The 18,537-nt window shown below is 54.8% G+C and overlaps 2 protein-coding genes across 2 annotated transcripts; both read right to left on the reverse strand.

Moving 5' to 3' along the window:
* Positions 1-1,416: 1,416 nt before the first annotated feature.
* LOC144248334 (serine/threonine-protein kinase PAK 3-like) lies at positions 1,417-9,241 on the reverse strand. Its single transcript, XM_077790417.1, has 15 exons — positions 9,196-9,241; positions 8,702-8,815; positions 7,634-7,822; positions 7,149-7,200; positions 6,682-6,719; positions 6,230-6,243; positions 4,990-5,131; positions 4,583-4,646; positions 3,906-3,954; positions 3,629-3,741; positions 3,322-3,439; positions 2,476-2,575; positions 1,995-2,191; positions 1,761-1,898; positions 1,417-1,518 (listed from the first exon to the last, which is right to left on the reverse strand). Exons 1-15 carry the CDS (start codon positions 9,239-9,241, stop codon positions 1,417-1,419), a joined length of 1,476 nt encoding a protein of 491 aa, XP_077646543.1.
* A 1,414-nt stretch (positions 9,242-10,655) lies between these two features.
* Positions 10,656-18,480, reverse strand: LOC144248335 (serine/threonine-protein kinase PAK 3-like). The gene is made up of 15 exons (XM_077790418.1): positions 18,435-18,480; positions 17,941-18,054; positions 16,873-17,061; positions 16,388-16,439; positions 15,921-15,958; positions 15,469-15,482; positions 14,229-14,370; positions 13,822-13,885; positions 13,145-13,193; positions 12,868-12,980; positions 12,561-12,678; positions 11,715-11,814; positions 11,234-11,430; positions 11,000-11,137; positions 10,656-10,757 (listed from the first exon to the last, which is right to left on the reverse strand). Exons 1-15 carry the CDS (start codon positions 18,478-18,480, stop codon positions 10,656-10,658), a joined length of 1,476 nt encoding a protein of 491 aa, XP_077646544.1.
* Between the last annotated feature and the right edge of the window lie 57 nt (positions 18,481-18,537).

The following is an 18,537-nucleotide window of genomic DNA, read 5'->3' on the forward strand; positions in this document are numbered from 1 at the left end:
ATCTGACCATGGCCTAGAATCTCTAAAAATGTCTGAGAGATATTATGAGTTCCCACACTCTGCCAGTCAGGTGGGGCGGTGTGGGACAGCTGTCGGGGAAGGTGTGTGGGGCAGACCAGGGCCACTCTGGCAAGGGGGAGAGCCTTGGGCCGCTCGGAAGCAGCGCAAAGCCGTGAACGGGAGAGCCCGTCCGCAGCGCACAGCTTGGAAGGCACTGACCAGCTTAGGCACAGCGTGACACGCAAGGGAACACTCCAGGGCTCTGGGGGGTTTAGAGGTTTTATTGCCAGTCATGCTGAAAGCAAGAGCTGGAACAGAGCATCTCCTGGTTACTTCACCATCTTCATCTTCCTCAATCTGTCCTCCAGGTGGCCTCCTCCAGGTGGCCAGTTCAGGCAGACAACTCGTGGGACATGCCTGCTCCAGATCTGCTCAATCCCACATTCTTCTTGGATAGCTCAATTCTTCTGATGACAATTCATTCATTTCTCCTTAAGGGATAATTCTGAGCTTCCCTACATCAACACTACTCTACTCTTTTCTAAACAATGCTTCATGAATGAAGCCTTCTATGGTCTCTAGTCCTAACTAAAGACAGCTAAGCTCAGAAAACCTCAAAACATTACATTTCCTATCTACAGCAGAGCTCCTCGTAAAACTCAGGGGATGGCTGAAGCTCTGCCTATGCACGATCCATCCCCGTTTCCCTCCCCTGAGCTGGCAGGGCACGAGGGCCTCCTCAGGCGCAGGCGTCTGCACGCCAGTTTTCCTGCACTTGCTTTCCCCACTTGCGGTGAGCAAAGCTGCTTACCTCAGCATGATCTCTGGGCCTCTGCAAGGGACTGTCCAGCTTAGCTAGAGCATGGCAAGGAAGGGAGTCTTCCAACACTCGCTCGGCCTATGTCAGAGTTTTATTGCCACTCTGGCTGAAACAAAGTGTCCCCTCACTACTTCGGCATCTTTATCATTCTGCCCGGCAGCTGGCCTGATCAGGCTGACAGCTTGTAGCGCCTGCACAGTGCACTTCTGCTGCATCACAGCTTTTCCTCTCACAGCTTAATTCTGATTGTGACAATTCATTCTTTTCTACTTAAAAGAGAGCTCAGAACTTACCTAAATTAACAAGACTATATTCTAAGCTAAACTATCCTCTACTATCTAAGCTATCTAGATTCTACAGTCCTTTGAATTCTCTGCCTGAATTTCCTTAAGTTTTAAAAGTTAATCTTTTCATGAAAAAAAAACCCCAACAACGGTTTAAGTTGAACCTAGCTAAACTAAGAAAATTCCGGAACCATTACATTTCCTATCTACAGCACAGCCCCTTATTAAAAAGTCAGGGGATGGCTGAATCTCTGCCCAAACACAACACATCCCCTTGCCCCTGCTCGGAGCTGGCACGGCACAAGGGCCTCCTCAGGCGCAAGCATCTCCTCTCCAGTCTTCCAGCACTTGCTTGGCTGAGGTGACCAGAGCAGCCAGGCTGGAGGCTGGCTCGCCTGAGGTCACAAACGGATGCTGCCCGGAAGAAAAACCAAAAAGAAGGGAACCCCCGTTACTTTCCATGAGCACATCCTCACGGGCCCAAGCAGGACTCCTTGGCTGCCCAAAAGACACACCAAGAGGACCGAGGGCAGCACATTCCCCGTGGGCCTTCCTCTCCTGGAAGCTGCCTCACCCACGCAGCCCACACTCCTCTTGATCCCTGGATGCAGGTGTCCTCAGCTGGCAGGGCTTTTTGCCCCTTTGCTTTTTCTCACCTGCAGGAGTTCCTGGGCAGACCAGCGCCTGTCCTCGTCTGCCTGCAGGCAGCAGCGCAGAAAGTCGCGCAGGAGAGCCGAGTGGTGCCTGGGGTTCTGCAGTTTCGGGGGCCCGTTCGTTTCTATCAGTTCAAAAACCTACAACACATGGATGGAAGAGGACACTCTAGCTGCTCCTTTCCTAGCCACAACAGCTCTCTCCACACAGAGCCCCTTTTCTAAGCTGCACCTTACCCTGACACGGGCCATCCTCTCGTAAGGAGCTTCCCCTTCCACCATTTCCAGCCCCATGATCCCCAGGGACCAGATGTCCACTTTGGGGCCGTAGGCTTCTCCTCTCACCACTTCCGGGGCCATCCAGCTGGGAGTGCCCACTCTGGAGCTGCACTTGCTGCACTCAGGGCTGAGCTGAGCGCAGAGGCCAAAGTCAGCTGAGGAGAAAAACAAAGCCTGTCAAAGCCAGCCACCGCTGGCAAACCGGCCTAAAGGATGGCCCACTCCAAGCCTGCCAAGGCCATGCCCAGTCTAGCTGAAAAGGCAGCTGAGCTCGCCTTCCCCGTGGCTGGAGCCAGGGAAATAGGGCATTGGCCATTTCAGAAACACCCTCACGATTCACGTGCTGGCTGAGCAGCGCTTCTGGGGAAGTGGCAGTCACCAAAAAGCAGCCCCACAGCACACGCGGGGAAGGCTGCCCCTGAGCAGGGGCGATACCCACCCAGCTTGACAGATCCGTCCATGCCCACGAGAACGTTGCCGCTTTTGATGTCCCTGTGGATGACTTGGCGGGAATGAAGGAAATGCAGTCCTTGCAGGCACTGAGAGAGAAAGGAGGGAAGGAAAGTTAACATTCAGCATCTGATTTGATCCCAGAAGAAAGGAAAGGGCTCCAAGAGGTTGACTGCTTTCTCAGGGAATTGTGAAGGAGGGAGCACTAGCACAGCGCTGTCAAGAGCAAGAGCTTGCTGCTTCAACACTCTTAGAAGTGCTTTGGATATTTCAAAGCGAAGGCATCTGAGCTTGCACGAGTCCATCCTGCCATTGGTACCAAGCACGTGACCTTTGGCTGGCAAGCAGCATGGCAACGATTTCATTGCAAGCCCTGTGGCAGCAGAGGAGGAAGCAGCACATTAGACCTGTTTCAGAATCCCTCGCCATCTGGGCTGCAATGCCGTGCTTTGAAGCTGAGGACATCTCCTTTGCCCTCGGCTTGAAATTCTGCCACCCGCATGCGGGCTTAGAATGTCAAGGAATGTCAGACAGACGGACAGGCTCCAGACAAACATTCAGAGGCAAAGCTGAGAGGAGCAAGCCAGGAAATGAAACAAGTGAGTGTGCACAAGCTCCAGAGGACGGACAGCATGGAAGAGTGCAAGAACAGAGCCTAAGGCGTGCGGGGACTCCAGCAGGCAGTTCCCTTCAGATTAATGCTCTTTCTTCTGCTCTGTGTCGTGAGAGCAGCGCCAAAAGAAAGCCGGGGCCAAGAAATCTCTGCTCTCCTTAACCACCAGCTGACAAGAACCATCCTGGGCAGGCCAGGGGAAGCACAAGCGGGACGTCTCACCTCCCGACAGACGGCGCCTATCTGTCCTTCCTCCAGGTACACTGCCCTGAGCACATCGAACAACGTGCCGCCGTCCATGAACTCCATCACCAGCCAGAGCTCCGCATCCACCAGGTAGCTGAAAGAAGGAAACCACGGCATGGAGAGAGAGGAATGGGCACGGCTCAGGCACCCGAGGGCCTGACCCAGGCTTTTGCAACTGCTCTCCAAGCTACACATGCCAGAAGAGATTACTGAAAGCCAGCTGCAAACTCCTCCCGTGCACATGCAGATGTCTAAAGCTACATAGACGTGAGAATACCCCAACCTGTCTAAGTAGCTGACAATATTGGGATTCCTGCTGTCCCTCATCACCAAGATTTCATTGACAGCCAGCTCCTCAGACATCTTCTCCTGAAGAGACATTATCTTGATGGCCACCTACAAAGACATTGGCCACCATTAACTTGAGAAGTCGCTCCCTGCACGAGACTCAAGGAACACGGAGCGAGCGCTCGTGCCATGACACAGCGAGCTGTGCCAAACTGCCCTGTTGCCAGACAGCAGAGCTTAGGGAGAAACTGCCGCGGGTATTGACACTTTACCTGTTGTCCTGTGCTGGTGTCGAGGGCTTTATAAACAGCTCCAAAGCCCCTAGAAAGAAAAGGGCAGCAGAAAAAGCCCTTTATAGCCCTGGCAGTGAAAGCAAGCCTAGGCAGGAGATCTCCCTAGGCTGCCTGGACTCCTTAGAAAACGCCTGCCTGCAGCGTCTCTTCAGCCGGCAGCACGGCAGCCCACCAGCCCTCTGCCATGCCGGACAGGGAACACGGAGCTCCCTCATGGAGACCAAGGACCCGTGCAAATCTCCAAGGCACACGCCCACTTGGTTCCATTCCAGTGCAAGGGGGGCTCGATCTCTGTGTGGCTTTGCGCACAAGTGTGCAAGTGGGCTTACATCTGGAGAAGACTAACTTGGAAAACACTGCCTTCAAGAACTGTCCTCAGACAGCTCTTGAGTGGCAAGGTGCCCTTGGAGGCCATACAGACACAGGGCCAGGAGATCTTCCAGGTCCTGCTCCTCACTGCTGCAAGCAAGGCGTCGCTTGCATCAAGTTGTCTTTGCTGATGCTTCCTGACTGCTCTGACTGAGCCGTCCTGAGAGGTGACAGGAGGCAAAGCCCGAGGCTGACCGCGTTTGGAACTGGCCTGACTTCACGCTGGATATTGCACAAGCTGAAGACCCGGCCCACGGTTTGTTCTATGGAGCAGGCGTCACACTTACCCTCGTCCAAGTTCTTCAAATGCCCTGTATTTCTTCATTGGCTCGCCCAAACTCACAATGCTCCCTGAGAGAGACAAAAGCAGTGCCAGGAGCTCACTTTCAACCGGAGGCCTTGCTGCCCACACAATCCAAAATGCATGCCCACTGTCAGGAGCTTGAGAGCTCCCAGGGGCCAGTCACTCGCGACGTGCCACAAAAGGCAGCCCAGGCAGAGCCAAGCCAGGCCCAGGTGCCCCCAGAGGCAGCAGGAACACCCCGAGCGCTCCCTCGCTGCCTCAAAGCACAACAACAGCTTCTGCAGAGAGGCTTCAGCGCCTCTGAGACCGAGGAGGAACTTCTGGCGCAGCCTGCACCGAGACAGGCAGACAACGCACTGCTCTGGCAGACAAGAAACACGGCAGACGTACTCAGTGTCTTCAGGCCCTGCTCCTCTCTCATCTCGGGCTGCTGGGCTGGGCTGCTGGATGAAGTGCCGGCAGCTGGGGGACAGCTGGCCGCTGAAGGCGATGCCGGTCCAGCGGCACGTTGAATGGCAGAGCCTGTCTTGAGCTGGGACCAGAAAGGATTGCCCGTCAGAAGGGCGGCTGGCACAGATGCCCCGGAGAGCACACGGCAAAAGCAAGGCCTTCGGAAGATGCTGTCGGCCACCGCCAGGCCTCCTCAGCTGGGGGCTTTCGGACGTCCCCTTCCCAAAGGCAATGGGAAAACCACTAAGGCTACTTCGATACAGCCCCTCATGGCCACTTCCATGCTCCATCGTGCTGGCCTTTCTGCACGACAAGTGGAACTAGCCATTGATGGGCTTGCAAAGATCCGCAGAGAGATCAGAGCAGGGCTCCAGAGCCTTGTTGCGGTTCTTCCTCCTCCTGTGTTTTCCTGGGCAATGAAATCACCCTGGAGCTGGCATGCAACTGTCTGAGCAGAAGCCCAGAGCGTGTCCCTTCTCTGATCCCTTTCACCGATTTCCCCTCTGTATTACAGGCATTAGGGGGCGGCCCTTCGGGGCTGCATTCCAGCCCTGCTGAGCCCCACCCGCCCTTTACAATGCAGAGCCCTCTAGGATTCTCCTCACCAAACCCTGCTCTGACCATGTGCAAGTGAAGCGCAGTCTACATCATGCCTGAACCTAAGTAGTCCATGGAGTGTGGCTTGTCCCTTCCAGGGGCCAGTGTTTCCCAAATATCCTGCAAGGCTGTCAGCTGAGTCTTTGGACCTCTCTGTCCGCTGGCCACAGGCGGCCCGCATCGCCAGGGGGCACAAGGGGCTCATTTCTACGCTGGGAATCATTGAATGCTGCCTCTTGTCTGATGCCAAGAGGCATTCTCGAGCCCTCTCAGCATCCCAGCAAAGTGATGCTCAAGTGTCAAAGTTCAGGACCCATTGGCCAGGGCTCCCTGGCTTGGCTGAAGCAGCACTAGGTCATGGCAGGCACACAGCCCCCAGCATCTTCAGCCGCAAGCAACAAGGGCTGGGCTTGAAGGCCTGGCTTGAAGCTTGGCCCTGCACCCAAGGCAGTGCCAGGCTCAGATGCCACTTACTGGCTCTGCAAGTTCAGCCTGTGGAGGGACAGCAGCTGGAAGCTTGATGCTGTTTTGCTCCTCTTCAGCCTCTCCCTCTGTAACAGTGCCAGCCAGACGAGGCGCTGACCCTGCGGCTGAGCCCTGCAGACAGACAGAAGTGAGAGAGACTGGGAACAGCCAACCCTTGCAGCAGCTGCTTTCTACTGCGCTGGGAAAGCACCCAGAATAAGGGCAAATCATAGACTTGGATACAAGTGGCATTCTGAGTCATGAAAGCCCTAGGAAGATGGCTGCATGAGGTGCTACTGCCTCTTGCTGTGCATTTGATCTTCCATGCTGGCTAGAAGCAGCAAGACACCTTGGAGCTGTCACATTTGCTTTTCACCTCTTGAAAGGCTCTTGATGGGAAAATAAGGAAGGAGCCAGCGCTCCCTTTGCTACTGCTGCTGCCACCAGGCAGCTGGCCTTTCCTTCAGCCTCCCACACTGGCACTCTACACTCTACTGCAACAGGCCAAGCTCACAGCTTGCTGCACAGTTCTAACACGCCAGCAACGTCAGGGGTTCCTTTGCCACTCACCAAAGCACAGGCTTTTCTCCATCCACGTGTGAGGTGACCTGCAGGGAGCAAGGGAAAAGGAACCAGAGGCCCTTAGAAAAGTGCCTTTTGCTGGGGGCTCCCACAGCACAAGTCATTCCCAACGGAGAGCATTTCCCTTTCCCAACATGCCTCCAGGAGCAAGAGCCCTTTCCCACAGCAAGCGAGAGAACAAACAAGGACACTAGAGTAGGCGCTGTCTACGTTTGGGCCTCTTTTGCCAGGAAAGAAACAGAAACACGGCCAAGGAAATGCAACAGCTCAAGCAGTTTTTCCTCTTCTCTTCCCAGTATTTTATAGATCGTTTTTTTAATTGCATGCACAAGCCATTCCCATCAATTGCTGGAAGACAATACAACAGCAAAGCTTCCACAAAGGGCCCCTTTGCTGTGGCAGCTCTCCGCTGCAGCGGCCCCAGAACAGCTCCTGCCTTCAGCAGCAAACCCTACCTGGACTGGAGTTTGTGCTGCATCGCCAGGAGAATGGCTACCTTGGCGCAGCCTAGAAAGGGTCAAGGAACACAGCCAAGGCCTCTAAATGGCAGCATTTGGAGCAAAAGGGGCTTTCCTTCACTCCTGGAGAGAGCCACAGGGTTTTGAGAAGTACTTCTGAGCATCTCCCCTCAGAGTCTACAATTTCCAGGTTGTCTTGGTTGAAGCAGCAAGCTGAGGAAATGACACACTCCACTGCCACGCGCTGTCCCGGGGAGGGAAGGCAAGCGCTGCAGGCTGCAAATTACATTGCAAACGCTCTGCACCTACCACCCAGTACAGATACCCCCTTCTTAGCTGATGCTGCTGGCAGGAGATTTACCAAACTGGTGGCATCCTAACGGCAGTTTTGTTCCCTGATCAACTCGGTCACTACCGCGGCATATAGAGCAGAGCGAAGCAAAAGCCAGGGGACGCCAGCCCCAGGATAAACCTTTACTTACGAGTCAGGTGGGTCAGGTAATATCCAGAATAAGCAACGGTAAAGATGGTGCAAACCGCGGCACAGACCTGCCCGAACATTTTGGCCGTGCTCTGCTGCTTCGCACACTGAATGCCACCCAAGGGGTAAAGCAAGACTCCTCTCGGGGTGCAGGCCGTCTGCTGAGAACTCCTTGGTCGCAAGGATCCTCCTGCAGGGAGCGAGCGGAAAAGCTGCTCTGGACAACCAGGCCTCGGGCTCACGGGGACATCGCTGTGCTGTGACGCGGCACTGTGACGTGGCACCGCTCCCTTGACCTCACAATAGCAGCTGCTCTGGGTTTGTTGTGCCCAGCAACCAAACCTTCTGTACAGATGACGCAAAAGAAAAGCCTGGGAAGTTCTGCTCAGTCGTGAAGCAGCAGAACATGTCCTTCCAGTCCATAAGCCAGAGCTCAAGGCGTCCCAGGGCAACTCAGAAGACACGGCGGCCCAGCCTGCACGCGAGAACAGAAAGCAAGTGTGCTTCTTCTCCCTGGCATCTTAGTTGGTTCTGAAAAGCCAGCTTCTTCCATGACATGTAGGGGGAAAAAGAAGCAAAGAAAATAAATTTCCAGGAGTATTGCAGCGTGCAGATGCTTCTTGAGCACACCGGTGCATGCTGATTTTTTCTCCCACTCTGTTTGCTGCACGGCCTCCCTTTTGTGGCAGGGAGATGCTGGCTTAGCTCTTGACACAAAGCTCCTCTTGTCCTGCTTGCTCTTTCTCTGGCCACTGAAAGCCTCAGAACAACCACAGGAGCTCTGCAGTGGTTCCTGGGCTGCCACAGTTGTGTTGTGTTGGAGCTCTGGCAGCAGCCTGCAGCCCACTGCTCTGCAACGCCCTGCAGATGTCGAGCCCAAGGAAGGGCCCTTTGGAACAGGCCAAAGCCGCAGTCTCACAGATGTTTGCCCAGGCTCCATGCTCCCTGTAAGATTCCTGGCGGACACTTGCACAGCCACATGCCAATGAAAATGAGTTGTAGTCATTCCCCTCTCTGTTAAAATCTTCAGCTAGACCCAGGAGCCAGCTTGAAAGCAGAAAGAAATTACTGCGTGAGAGGGCGGAAAAGTGAACGCAACTCCTCTGGAAATCAACTCGGTTCACCTGTAGAACAAGGATGCCAGACTTGCTTTCCTGGTGACTCCGCACCCGCAAGTCCTCTGCTGGTGGACAGCACAGTCCAGTCTTTCAAGGAGCTTTACCCTGGGCTCCTCACACTTCAGAAGCTGAGGGTGGCATTTCAAAATCAATGCAATTGATGCAAGGCCCAGCACTATCTTCAAATTCTCTTGCTGAAACACTGCAGTAGTTACCCAGAAGGATTGCCTCCATTGGAAAGCATCTCATTTTCCCCATTTCCAAGTCCGCTCACATCAACCAGCAAATTGTAGGGCTTTGGAGAAGGAGGAATGACACGGTAGCATGGAAAGCCCAGTGTAGGCCCTCAGGCCCCCTTGAGCAGGGCGCTTTGGTGCCCCAGAGGTTCAAGAGAGGGAAGCGTAAGGAAGACGTGCCCTTTCGACCCTCCTTTACTCCTCAGCACCAAGTGACCGCCAGGAAACGGGGGACAGCCAGGCCAGGTCCCTCATCCTGACCCAGCGTGAGGGGCAGCTGGCACGGAGGGACACAAGGGCACGGTGGGGAACATCTCAGCCAGGCAGGTGGGGCGGTGTGGGGCAGCTGTCGGGGAAGGTGTGTGGGGCAGGCCAGGGCCACTCTGGCAAGGGGGAGAGCCTTGGGCCGCTCGGAAGCAGCGCAAAGCCGTGAACGGGAGAGCCCGTCCGCAGCGCACAGCTTGGAAGGCACTGACCAGCTTAGGCACAGCGTGACACGCAAGGGAACACTCCAGGGCTCTGGGGGGTTTAGAGGTTTTATTGCCAGTCATGCTGAAAGCAAGAGCTGGAACAGAGCATCTCCTGGTTACTTCACCATCTTCATCTTCCTCAATCTGTCCTCCAGGTGGCCTCCTCCAGGTGGCCAGTTCAGGCAGACAACTCGTGGGACATGCCTGCTCCAGATCTGCTCAATCCCACATTCTTCTTGGATAGCTCAATTCTTCTGATGACAATTCATTCATTTCTCCTTAAGGGATAATTCTGAGCTTCCCTACATCAACACTACTCTACTCTTTTCTAAACAATGCTTCATGAATGAAGCCTTCTATGGTCTCTAGTCCTAACTAAAGACAGCTAAGCTCAGAAAACCTCAAAACATTACATTTCCTATCTACAGCAGAGCTCCTCGTAAAACTCAGGGGATGGCTGAAGCTCTGCCTATGCACGATCCATCCCCGTTTCCCTCCCCTGAGCTGGAAGGGCACGAGGGCCTCCTCAGGCGCAGGCGTCTGCACGCCAGTTTTCCTGCACTTGCTTTCCCCACTTGCGGTAAGCAAAGCTGCTTACCTCAGCGTGATCTCTGGGCCTCTGCAAGGGACTGTCCAGCTTAGCTAGAGCATGGCAAGGAAGGGAGTCTTCCAACGCTCGGCCTATGTCAGAGTTTTATTGCCACTCTGGCTGAAACAAAGTGTCCCCTCACTACTTCGGCATCTTTATCATTCTGCCCGGCAGCTGGCCTGATCAGGCTGACAGCTTGTAGCGCCTGCACAGTGCACTTCTGCTGCATCACAGCTTTTCCTCTCACAGCTTAATTCTGATTGTGACAATTCATTCTTTTCTACTTAAAAGAGAGCTCAGAACTTACCTAAATTAACAAGACTATATTCTAAGCTAAACTATCCTCTACTATCTAAGCTATCTAGATTCTACAGTCCTTTGAATTCTCTGCCTGAATTTCCTTAAGTTTTAAAAGTTAATCTTTTCATGAAAAAAAAACCCCAACAACGGTTTAAGTTGAACCTAGCTAAACTAAGAAAATTCCGGAACCATTACATTTCCTATCTACAGCACAGCCCCTTATTAAAAAGTCAGGGGATGGCTGAATCTCTGCCCAAACACAACACATCCCCTTGCCCCTGCTCGGAGCTGGCACGGCACAAGGGCCTCCTCAGGCGCAAGCGTCTCCTCTCCAGTCTTCCAGCACTTGCTTGGCTGAGGTGACCAGAGCAGCCAGGCTGGAGGCTGGCTCGCCTGAGGTCACAAACGGATGCTGCCCAGAAGAAAAACCAAAAAGAAGGGAACCCCCGTTACTTTCCACGAGCACATCCTCACGGGCCCAAGCAGGACTCCTTGGCTGCCCAAAAGACACACCAAGAGGACCGAGGGCAGCACATTCCCCGTGGGCCTTCCTCTCCTGGAAGCTGCCTCACCCACGCAGCCCACACTCCTCTTGATCCCTGGATGCAGGTGTCCTCAGCTGGCAGGGCTTTTTGCCCCTTTGCTTTTTCTCACCTGCAGGAGTTCCTGGGCAGACCAGCGCCTGTCCTCGTCTGCCTGCAGGCAGCAGCGCAGAAAGTCGCGCAGGAGAGCCGAGTGGTGCCTGGGGTTCTGCAGTTTCGGGGGCCCGTTCGTTTCTATCAGTTCAAAAACCTACAACACATGGATGGAAGAGGACACTCTAGCTGCTCCTTTCCTAGCCACAACAGCTCTCTCCACACAGAGCCCCTTTTCTAAGCTGCACCTTACCCTGACACGGGCCATCCTCTCGTAAGGAGCTTCCCCTTCCACCATTTCCAGCCCCATGATCCCCAGGGACCAGATGTCCACTTTGGGGCCGTAGGCTTCTCCTCTCACCACTTCCGGGGCCATCCAGCTGGGAGTGCCCACTCTGGAGCTGCGCTTGCTGTGCTCAGGGCTGAGCTGAGCGCAGAGGCCAAAGTCAGCTGAGGAGAAAAACAAAGCCTGTCAAAGCCAGCCACCGCTGGCAAACCGGCCTAAAGGATGGCCCACTCCAAGCCTGCCAAGGCCATGCCCAGTCTAGCTGAAAAGGCAGCTGAGCTCGCCTTCCCCGTGGCTGGAGCCAGGGAAATAGGGCATTGGCCATTTCAGAAACACCCTCACGATTCACGCGCTGGCTGAGCAGCGCTTCTGGGGAAGTGGCAGTCACCAAAAAGCAGCCCCACAGCACACGCGGGGAAGGCTGCCCCTGAGCAGGGGCGATACTCACCCAGCTTGACAGATCCGTCCATGCCCACGAGAACGTTGCCGCTTTTGATGTCCCTGTGGATGACTTGGCGGGAATGAAGGAAATGCAGTCCTTGCAGGCACTGAGAGAGAAAGGAGGGAAGGAAAGTTAACATTCAGCATCTGATTTAATCCCAGAAGAAAGAAAAGGGCTCCAAGAGGTTGACAGCTTTCTCAGGGAATTGTGAAGGAGGGAGCACTAGCACGGCGCTGTCAAGAGCAAGAGCTTGCTGCTTCAACGCTCTTAGAAGTGCTTTGGATATTTCAAAGCGAAGGCATCTGAGCTTGCACGAGTCCATCCTGCCATTGGTACCAAGCACGTGACCTTTGGCTGGCAAGCAGCATGGCAACAATTTCATTGCAAGCCCTGTGGCAGCAGAGGAGGAAGCAGCACATTAGACCTGTTTCAGAATCCCTCGCCATCTGGGCTGCAATGCCGTGCTTTGAAGCTGAGGACATCTCCTTTGCCCTCGGCTTGAAATTCTGCCACCCGCATGCGGGCTTAGAATGTCAAGGAATGTCGGACAGACGGACAGGCTCCAGACAAACATTCAGAGGCAAAGCTGAGAGGAGCAAGCCAGGAAATGAAACAAGTGAGTGTGCACGAGCGCCAGAGGACGGACAGCATGGAAGAGTGCAAGAACAGAGCCTAAGGCGTGCGGGGACTCCAGCAGGCAGTTCCCTTCAGATTAATGCTCTTTCTTCTGCTCTGTGTCGTGAGAGCAGCGCCAAAAGAAAGCCGGGGCCAAGAAATCTCTGCTCTCCTTAACCACCAGCTGACAAGAACCATCCTGGGCAGGCCAGGGGAAGCACAAGCGGGACGCCTCACCTCCCGACAGACGGCGCCTATCTGTCCTTCCTCCAGGTACACTGCCCTGAGCACATCGAACAACGTGCCGCCGTCCATGAACTCCATCACCAGCCAGAGCTCCGCATCCACCAGGTAGCTGAAAGAAGGAAACCACGGCATGGAGAGAGAGGAATGGGCACGGCTCAGGCACCCGAGGGCCTGACCCAGGCTTTTGCAACTGCTCTCCAAGCTACACATGCCAGAAGAGATTACTGAAAGCCAGCTGCAAACTCCTCCCGTGCACATGCAGATGTCTAAAGCTACATAGACGTGAGAATACCCCAACCTGTCTAAGTAGCTGACAATATTGGGATTCCTGCTGTCCCTCATCACCAAGATTTCATTGACAGCCAGCTCCTCAGACATCTTCTCCTGAAGAGACATTATCTTGATGGCCACCTACAAAGACATTGGCCACCATTAACTTGAGAAGTCGCTCCCTGCACGAGACTCAAGGAACACGGAGCGAGCGCTCGTGCCATGACACAGCGAGCTGTGCCAAACTGCCCTGTTGCCAGACAGCAGAGCTTAGGGAGAAACTGCCGCGGGTATTGACACTTTACCTGTTGTCCTGTGCTGGTGTCGAGGGCTTTATAAACAGCTCCAAAGCCCCTAGAAAGAAAAGGGCAGCAGAAAAAGCCCTTTATAGCCCTGGCAGTGAAAGCAAGCCTAGGCAGGAGATCTCCCTAGGCTGCCTGGACTCCTTAGAAAACGCCTGCCTGCAGCGTCTCTTCAGCCGGCAGCACGGCAGCCCACCAGCCCTCTGCCATGCCGGACAGGGAACACGGAGCTCCCTCATGGAGACCAAGGACCCGTGCAAATCTCCAAGGCACACGCCCACTTGGTTCCATTCCAGTGCAAGGGGGGCTCGATCTCTGTGTGGCTTTGCGCACAAGTGTGCAAGTGGGCTTACATCTGGAGAAGACTAACTTGGAAAACACTGCCTTCAAGAACTGTCCTCAGACAGCTCTTGAGTGGCAAGGTGCCCTTGGAGGCCATACAGACACAGGGCCAGGAGATCTTCCAGGTCCTGCTCCTCACTGCTGCAAGCAAGGCGTCGCTTGCATCAAGTTGTCTTTGCTGATGCTTCCTGACTGCTCTGACTGAGCCGTCCTGAGAGGTGACAGGAGGCAAAGCCCGAGGCTGACCGCGTTTGGAACTGGCCTGACTTCACGCTGGATATTGCACAAGCTGAAGACCCGGCCCACGGTTTGTTCTATGGAGCAGGCGTCACACTTACCCTCGTCCAAGTTCTTCAAATGCCCTGTATTTCTTCATTGGCTCGCCCAAACTCACAATGCTCCCTGAGAGAGACAAAAGCAGTGCCAGGAGCTCACTTTCAACCGGAGGCCTTGCTGCCCACACAATCCAAAATGCATGCCCACTGTCAGGAGCTTGAGAGCTCCCAGGGGCCAGTCACTCGCGACGTGCCACAAAAGGCAGCCCAGGCAGAGCCAAGCCAGGCCCAGGTGCCCCCAGAGGCAGCAGGAACACCCCGAGCGCTCCCTCGCTGCCTCAAAGCACAACAACAGCTTCTGCAGAGAGGCTTCAGCGCCTCTGAGACCGAGGAGGAACTTCTGGCGCAGCCTGCACCGAGACAGGCAGACAACGCACTGCTCTGGCAGACAAGAAACACGGCAGACGTACTCAGTGTCTTCAGGCCCTGCTCCTCTCTCATCTCGGGCTGCTGGGCTGGGCTGCTGGATGAAGTGCCGGCAGCTGGGGGACAGCTGGCCGCTGAAGGCGATGCCGGTCCAGCGGCACGTTGAATGGCAGAGCCTGTCTTGAGCTGGGACCAGAAAGGATTGCCCGTCAGAAGGGCGGCTGGCACAGATGCCCCGGAGAGCACACGGCAAAAGCAAGGCCTTCGGAAGATGCTGTCGGCCACCGCCAGGCCTCCTCAGCTGGGGGCTTTCGGACGTCCCCTTCCCAAAGGCAATGGGAAAACCACTAAGGCTACTTCGATACAGCCCCTCATGGCCACTTCCATGCTCCATCGTGCTGGCCTTTCTGCACGACAAGTGGAACTAGCCATTGATGGGCTTGCAAAGATCCGCAGAGAGATCAGAGCAGGGCTCCAGAGCCTTGTTGCGGTTCTTCCTCCTCCTGTGTTTTCCTGGGCAATGAAATCACCCTGGAGCTGGCATGCAACTGTCTGAGCAGAAGCCCAGAGCGTGTCCCTTCTCTGATCCCTTTCACCGATTTCCCCTCTGTATTACAGGCATTAGGGGGCAGCCCTTCGGGGCTGCATTCCAGCCCTGCTGAGCCCCACCCGCCCTTTACAATGCAGAGCCCTCTAGGATTCTCCTCACCAAACCCTGCTCTGACCATGTGCAAGTGAAGCGCAGTCTACATCATGCCTGAACCTAAGTAGTCCATGGAGTGTGGCTTGTCCCTTCCAGGGGCCAGTGTTTCCCAAATATCCTGCAAGGCTGTCAGCTGAGTCTTTGGACCTCTCTGTCCGCTGGCCACAGGCGGCCCGCATCGCCAGGGGGCACAAGGGGCTCATTTCTACGCTGGGAATCATTGAATGCTGCCTCTTGTCTGATGCCAAGAGGCATTCTCGAGCCCTCTCAGCATCCCAGCAAAGTGATGCTCAAGTGTCAAAGTTCAGGACCCATTGGCCAGGGCTCCCTGGCTTGGCTGAAGCAGCACTAGGTCATGGCAGGCACACAGCCCCCAGCATCTTCAGCCGCAAGCAACAAGGGCTGGGCTTGAAGGCCTGGCTTGAAGCTTGGCCCTGCACCCAAGGCAGTGCCAGGCTCAGATGCCACTTACTGGCTCTGCAAGTTCAGCCTGTGGAGGGACAGCAGCTGGAAGCTTGATGCTGTTTTGCTCCTCTTCAGCCTCTCCCTCTGTAACAGTGCCAGCCAGACGAGGCGCTGACCCTGCGGCTGAGCCCTGCAGACAGACAGAAGTGAGAGAGACTGGGAACAGCCAACCCTTGCAGCAGCTGCTTTCTACTGCGCTGGGAAAGCACCCAGAATAAGGGCAAATCATAGACTTGGATACAAGTGGCATTCTGAGTCATGAAAGCCCTAGGAAGATGGCTGCATGAGGTGCTACTGCCTCTTGCTGTGCATTTGATCTTCCATGCTGGCTAGAAGCAGCAAGACACCTTGGAGCTGTCACATTTGCTTTTCACCTCTTGAAAGGCTCTTGATGGGAAAATAAGGAAGGAGCCAGCGCTCCCTTTGCTACTGCTGCTGCCACCAGGCAGCTGGCCTTTCCTTCAGCCTCCCACACTGGCACTCTACACTCTACTGCAACAGGCCAAGCTCACAGCTTGCTGCACAGTTCTAACACGCCAGCAACGTCAGGGGTTCCTTTGCCACTCACCAAAGCACAGGCTTTTCTCCATCCACGTGTGAGGTGACCTGCAGGGAGCAAGGGAAAAGGAACCAGAGGCCCTTAGAAAAGTGCCTTTTGCTGGGGGCTCCCACAGCACAAGTCATTCCCAACGGAGAGCATTTCCCTTTCCCAACATGCCTCCAGGAGCAAGAGCCCTTTCCCACAGCAAGCGAGAGAACAAACAAGGACACTAGAGTAGGCGCTGTCTACGTTTGGGCCTCTTTTGCCAGGAAAGAAACAGAAACACGGCCAAGGAAATGCAACAGCTCAAGCAGTTTTTCCTCTTCTCTTCCCAGTATTTTATAGATCGTTTTTTTAATTGCATGCACAAGCCATTCCCATCAATTGCTGGAAGACAATACAACAGCAAAGCTTCCACAAAGGGCCCCTTTGCTGTGGCAGCTCTCCGCTGCAGCGGCCCCAGAACAGCTCCTGCCTTCAGCAGCAAACCCTACCTGGACTGGAGTTTGTGCTGCATCGCCAGGAGAATGGCTACCTTGGCGCAGCCTAGAAAGGGTCAAGGAACACAGCCAAGGCCTCTAAATGGCAGCATTTGGAGCAAAAGGGGCTTTCCTTCACTCCTGGAGAGAGCCACAGGGTTTTGAGAAGTACTTCTGAGCATCTCCCCTCAGAGTCTACAATTTCCAGGTTGTCTTGGTTGAAGCAGCAAGCTGAGGAAATGACACACTCCACTGCCACGCGCTGTCCCGGGGAGGGAAGGCAAGCGCTGCAGGCTGCAAATTACATTGCAAACGCTCTGCACCTACCACCCAGTACAGATACCCCCTTCTTAGCTGATGCTGCTGGCAGGAGATTTACCAAACTGGTGGCATCCTAACGGCAGTTTTGTTCCCTGATCAACTCGGTCACTACCGCGGCATATAGAGCAGAGCGAAGCAAAAGCCAGGGGACGCCAGCCCCAGGATAAACCTTTACTTACGAGTCAGGTGGGTCAGGTAATATCCAGAATAAGCAACGGTAAAGATGGTGCAAACCGCGGCACAGACCTGCCCAAACATTTTGGCCGTGCTCTGCTGCTTCGCACACTGAATGCCACCCAAGGGGTAAAGCAAGACTCCTCTCGGGGTGCAGGCCGTCTGCTGAGAACTCCTTGGTCGCAAGGATCCTCCTGCAGGGAGCGAGCGGAAAAGCTGCTCTGGACAACCAGGCCTCGGGCTCACGGGGACATCGCTGTGCTGTGACGCGGCACTGTGACGTGGCACCGCTCCCTTGACCTCACAATAGCAGCTGCTCTGGGTTTGTTGTGCCCAGCAACCAAACCTTCTGTACAGATGACGCAAAAGAAAAGCCTGGGAAGTTCTGCTCAGTCGTGAAGCAGCAGAACATGTCCTTCCAGTCCATAAGCCAGAGCTCAAGGCGTCCCAGGGCAACTCAGAAGACACGGCGGCCCAGCCTGCACGCGAGAACAGAAAGCAAGTGTGCTTCTTCTCCCTGGCATCTTAGTTGGTTCTGAAAAGCCAGCTTCTTCCATGACATGTAGGGGGAAAAAGAAGCAAAGAAAATAAATTTCCAGGAGTATTGCAGCGTGCAGATGCTTCTTGAGCACACCGGTGCATGCTGATTTTTTCTCCCACTCTGTTTGCTGCACGGCCTCCCTTTTGTGGCAGGGAGATGCTGGCTTAGCTCTTGACACAAAGCTCCTCTTGTCCTGCTTGCTCTTTCTCTGGCCACTGAAAGCCTCAGAACAACCACAGGAGCTCTGCAGTGGTTCCTGGGCTGCCACAGTTGTGTTGTGTTGGAGCTCTGGCAGCAGCCTGCAGCCCACTGCTCTGCAACGCCCTGCAGATGTCGAGCCCAAGGAAGGGCCCTTTGGAACAGGCCAAAGCCGCAGTCTCACAGATGTTTGCCCAGGCTCCATGCTCCCTGTAAGATTCCTGGCGGACACTTGCACAGCCACATGCCAATGAAAATGAGTTGTAGTCATTCCCCTCTCTGTTAAAATCTTCAGCTAGACCCAGGAGCCAGCTTGAAAGCAGAAAGAAATTACTGCGTGAGAGGGCGGAAAAGTGCACGCAACTCCTCTGGAAATCAACTCGGTTCACCTGTAGAACAAGGATGCCAGACTTGCTTTCCTGGTGACTCCGCACCCGCAAGTCCTCTGCTGGTGGACAGCACAGTCCAGTCTTTCAAGGAGCTTTACCCTGGGCTCCTCACACTTCAGAAGCTGAGGGTGGCATTTCAAAATCAATGCAATTGATGCAAGGCCCAGCACTATCTTCAAATTCTCTTGCTGAAACACTGCAGTAGTTACCCAGAAGGATTGCCTCCATTGGAAAGCATCTCATTTTCCCCATTTCCAAGTCCGCTCACATCAACCAGCAAATTGTAGGGCTTTGGAGAAGGAGGAATGACACGGTAGCATGGAAAGCCCAGTGTAGGCCCTCAGGCCCCCTTGAGCAGGGCGCTTTGGTGCCCCAGAGGTTCAAGAGAGGGAAGCGTAAGGAAGACGTGCCCTTTCGACCCTCCTTTACTCCTCAGCACCAAGTGACCGCCAGGAAACGGGGGACAGCCAGGCCAGGTCCCTCATCCTGACCCAGCGTGAGGGGCAGCTGGCACGGAGGGACACAAGGGCACGGTGGGGAAC

This window comes from Lonchura striata, chromosome Z (genome assembly GCF_046129695.1).
Source record: "Lonchura striata isolate bLonStr1 chromosome Z, bLonStr1.mat, whole genome shotgun sequence".
NCBI classification, from domain to species: Eukaryota; Metazoa; Chordata; class Aves; order Passeriformes; family Estrildidae; genus Lonchura; species Lonchura striata.

Coding starts and splice junctions, on each gene's coding strand:
- LOC144248334 (XM_077790417.1), bottom strand. CDS start 9,241: ATGAGGGACCTGGCCTGGCTGTCCCCCGTTTCCTGGCGGTCACTTG. Junction 8,816..9,195: donor CGTTTCCTGGCGGTCACTTG/GTGCTGAGGAGT, acceptor GCTGTCCACCAG/CAGAGGACTTGCGGGTGCGG. Junction 6,720..7,148: donor CAGCACAAACTCCAGTCCAG/GTAGGGTTTGCT, acceptor TGCTCCCTGCAG/GTCACCTCACACGTGGATGG.
- LOC144248335 (XM_077790418.1), bottom strand. CDS start 18,480: ATGAGGGACCTGGCCTGGCTGTCCCCCGTTTCCTGGCGGTCACTTG. Junction 13,886..14,228: donor GCAGGGCCTGAAGACACTGA/GTACGTCTGCCG, acceptor TGTCTCTCTCAG/GGAGCATTGTGAGTTTGGGC. Junction 10,758..10,999: donor CTGCCCAGGAACTCCTGCAG/GTGAGAAAAAGC, acceptor TCTTCTGGGCAG/CATCCGTTTGTGACCTCAGG.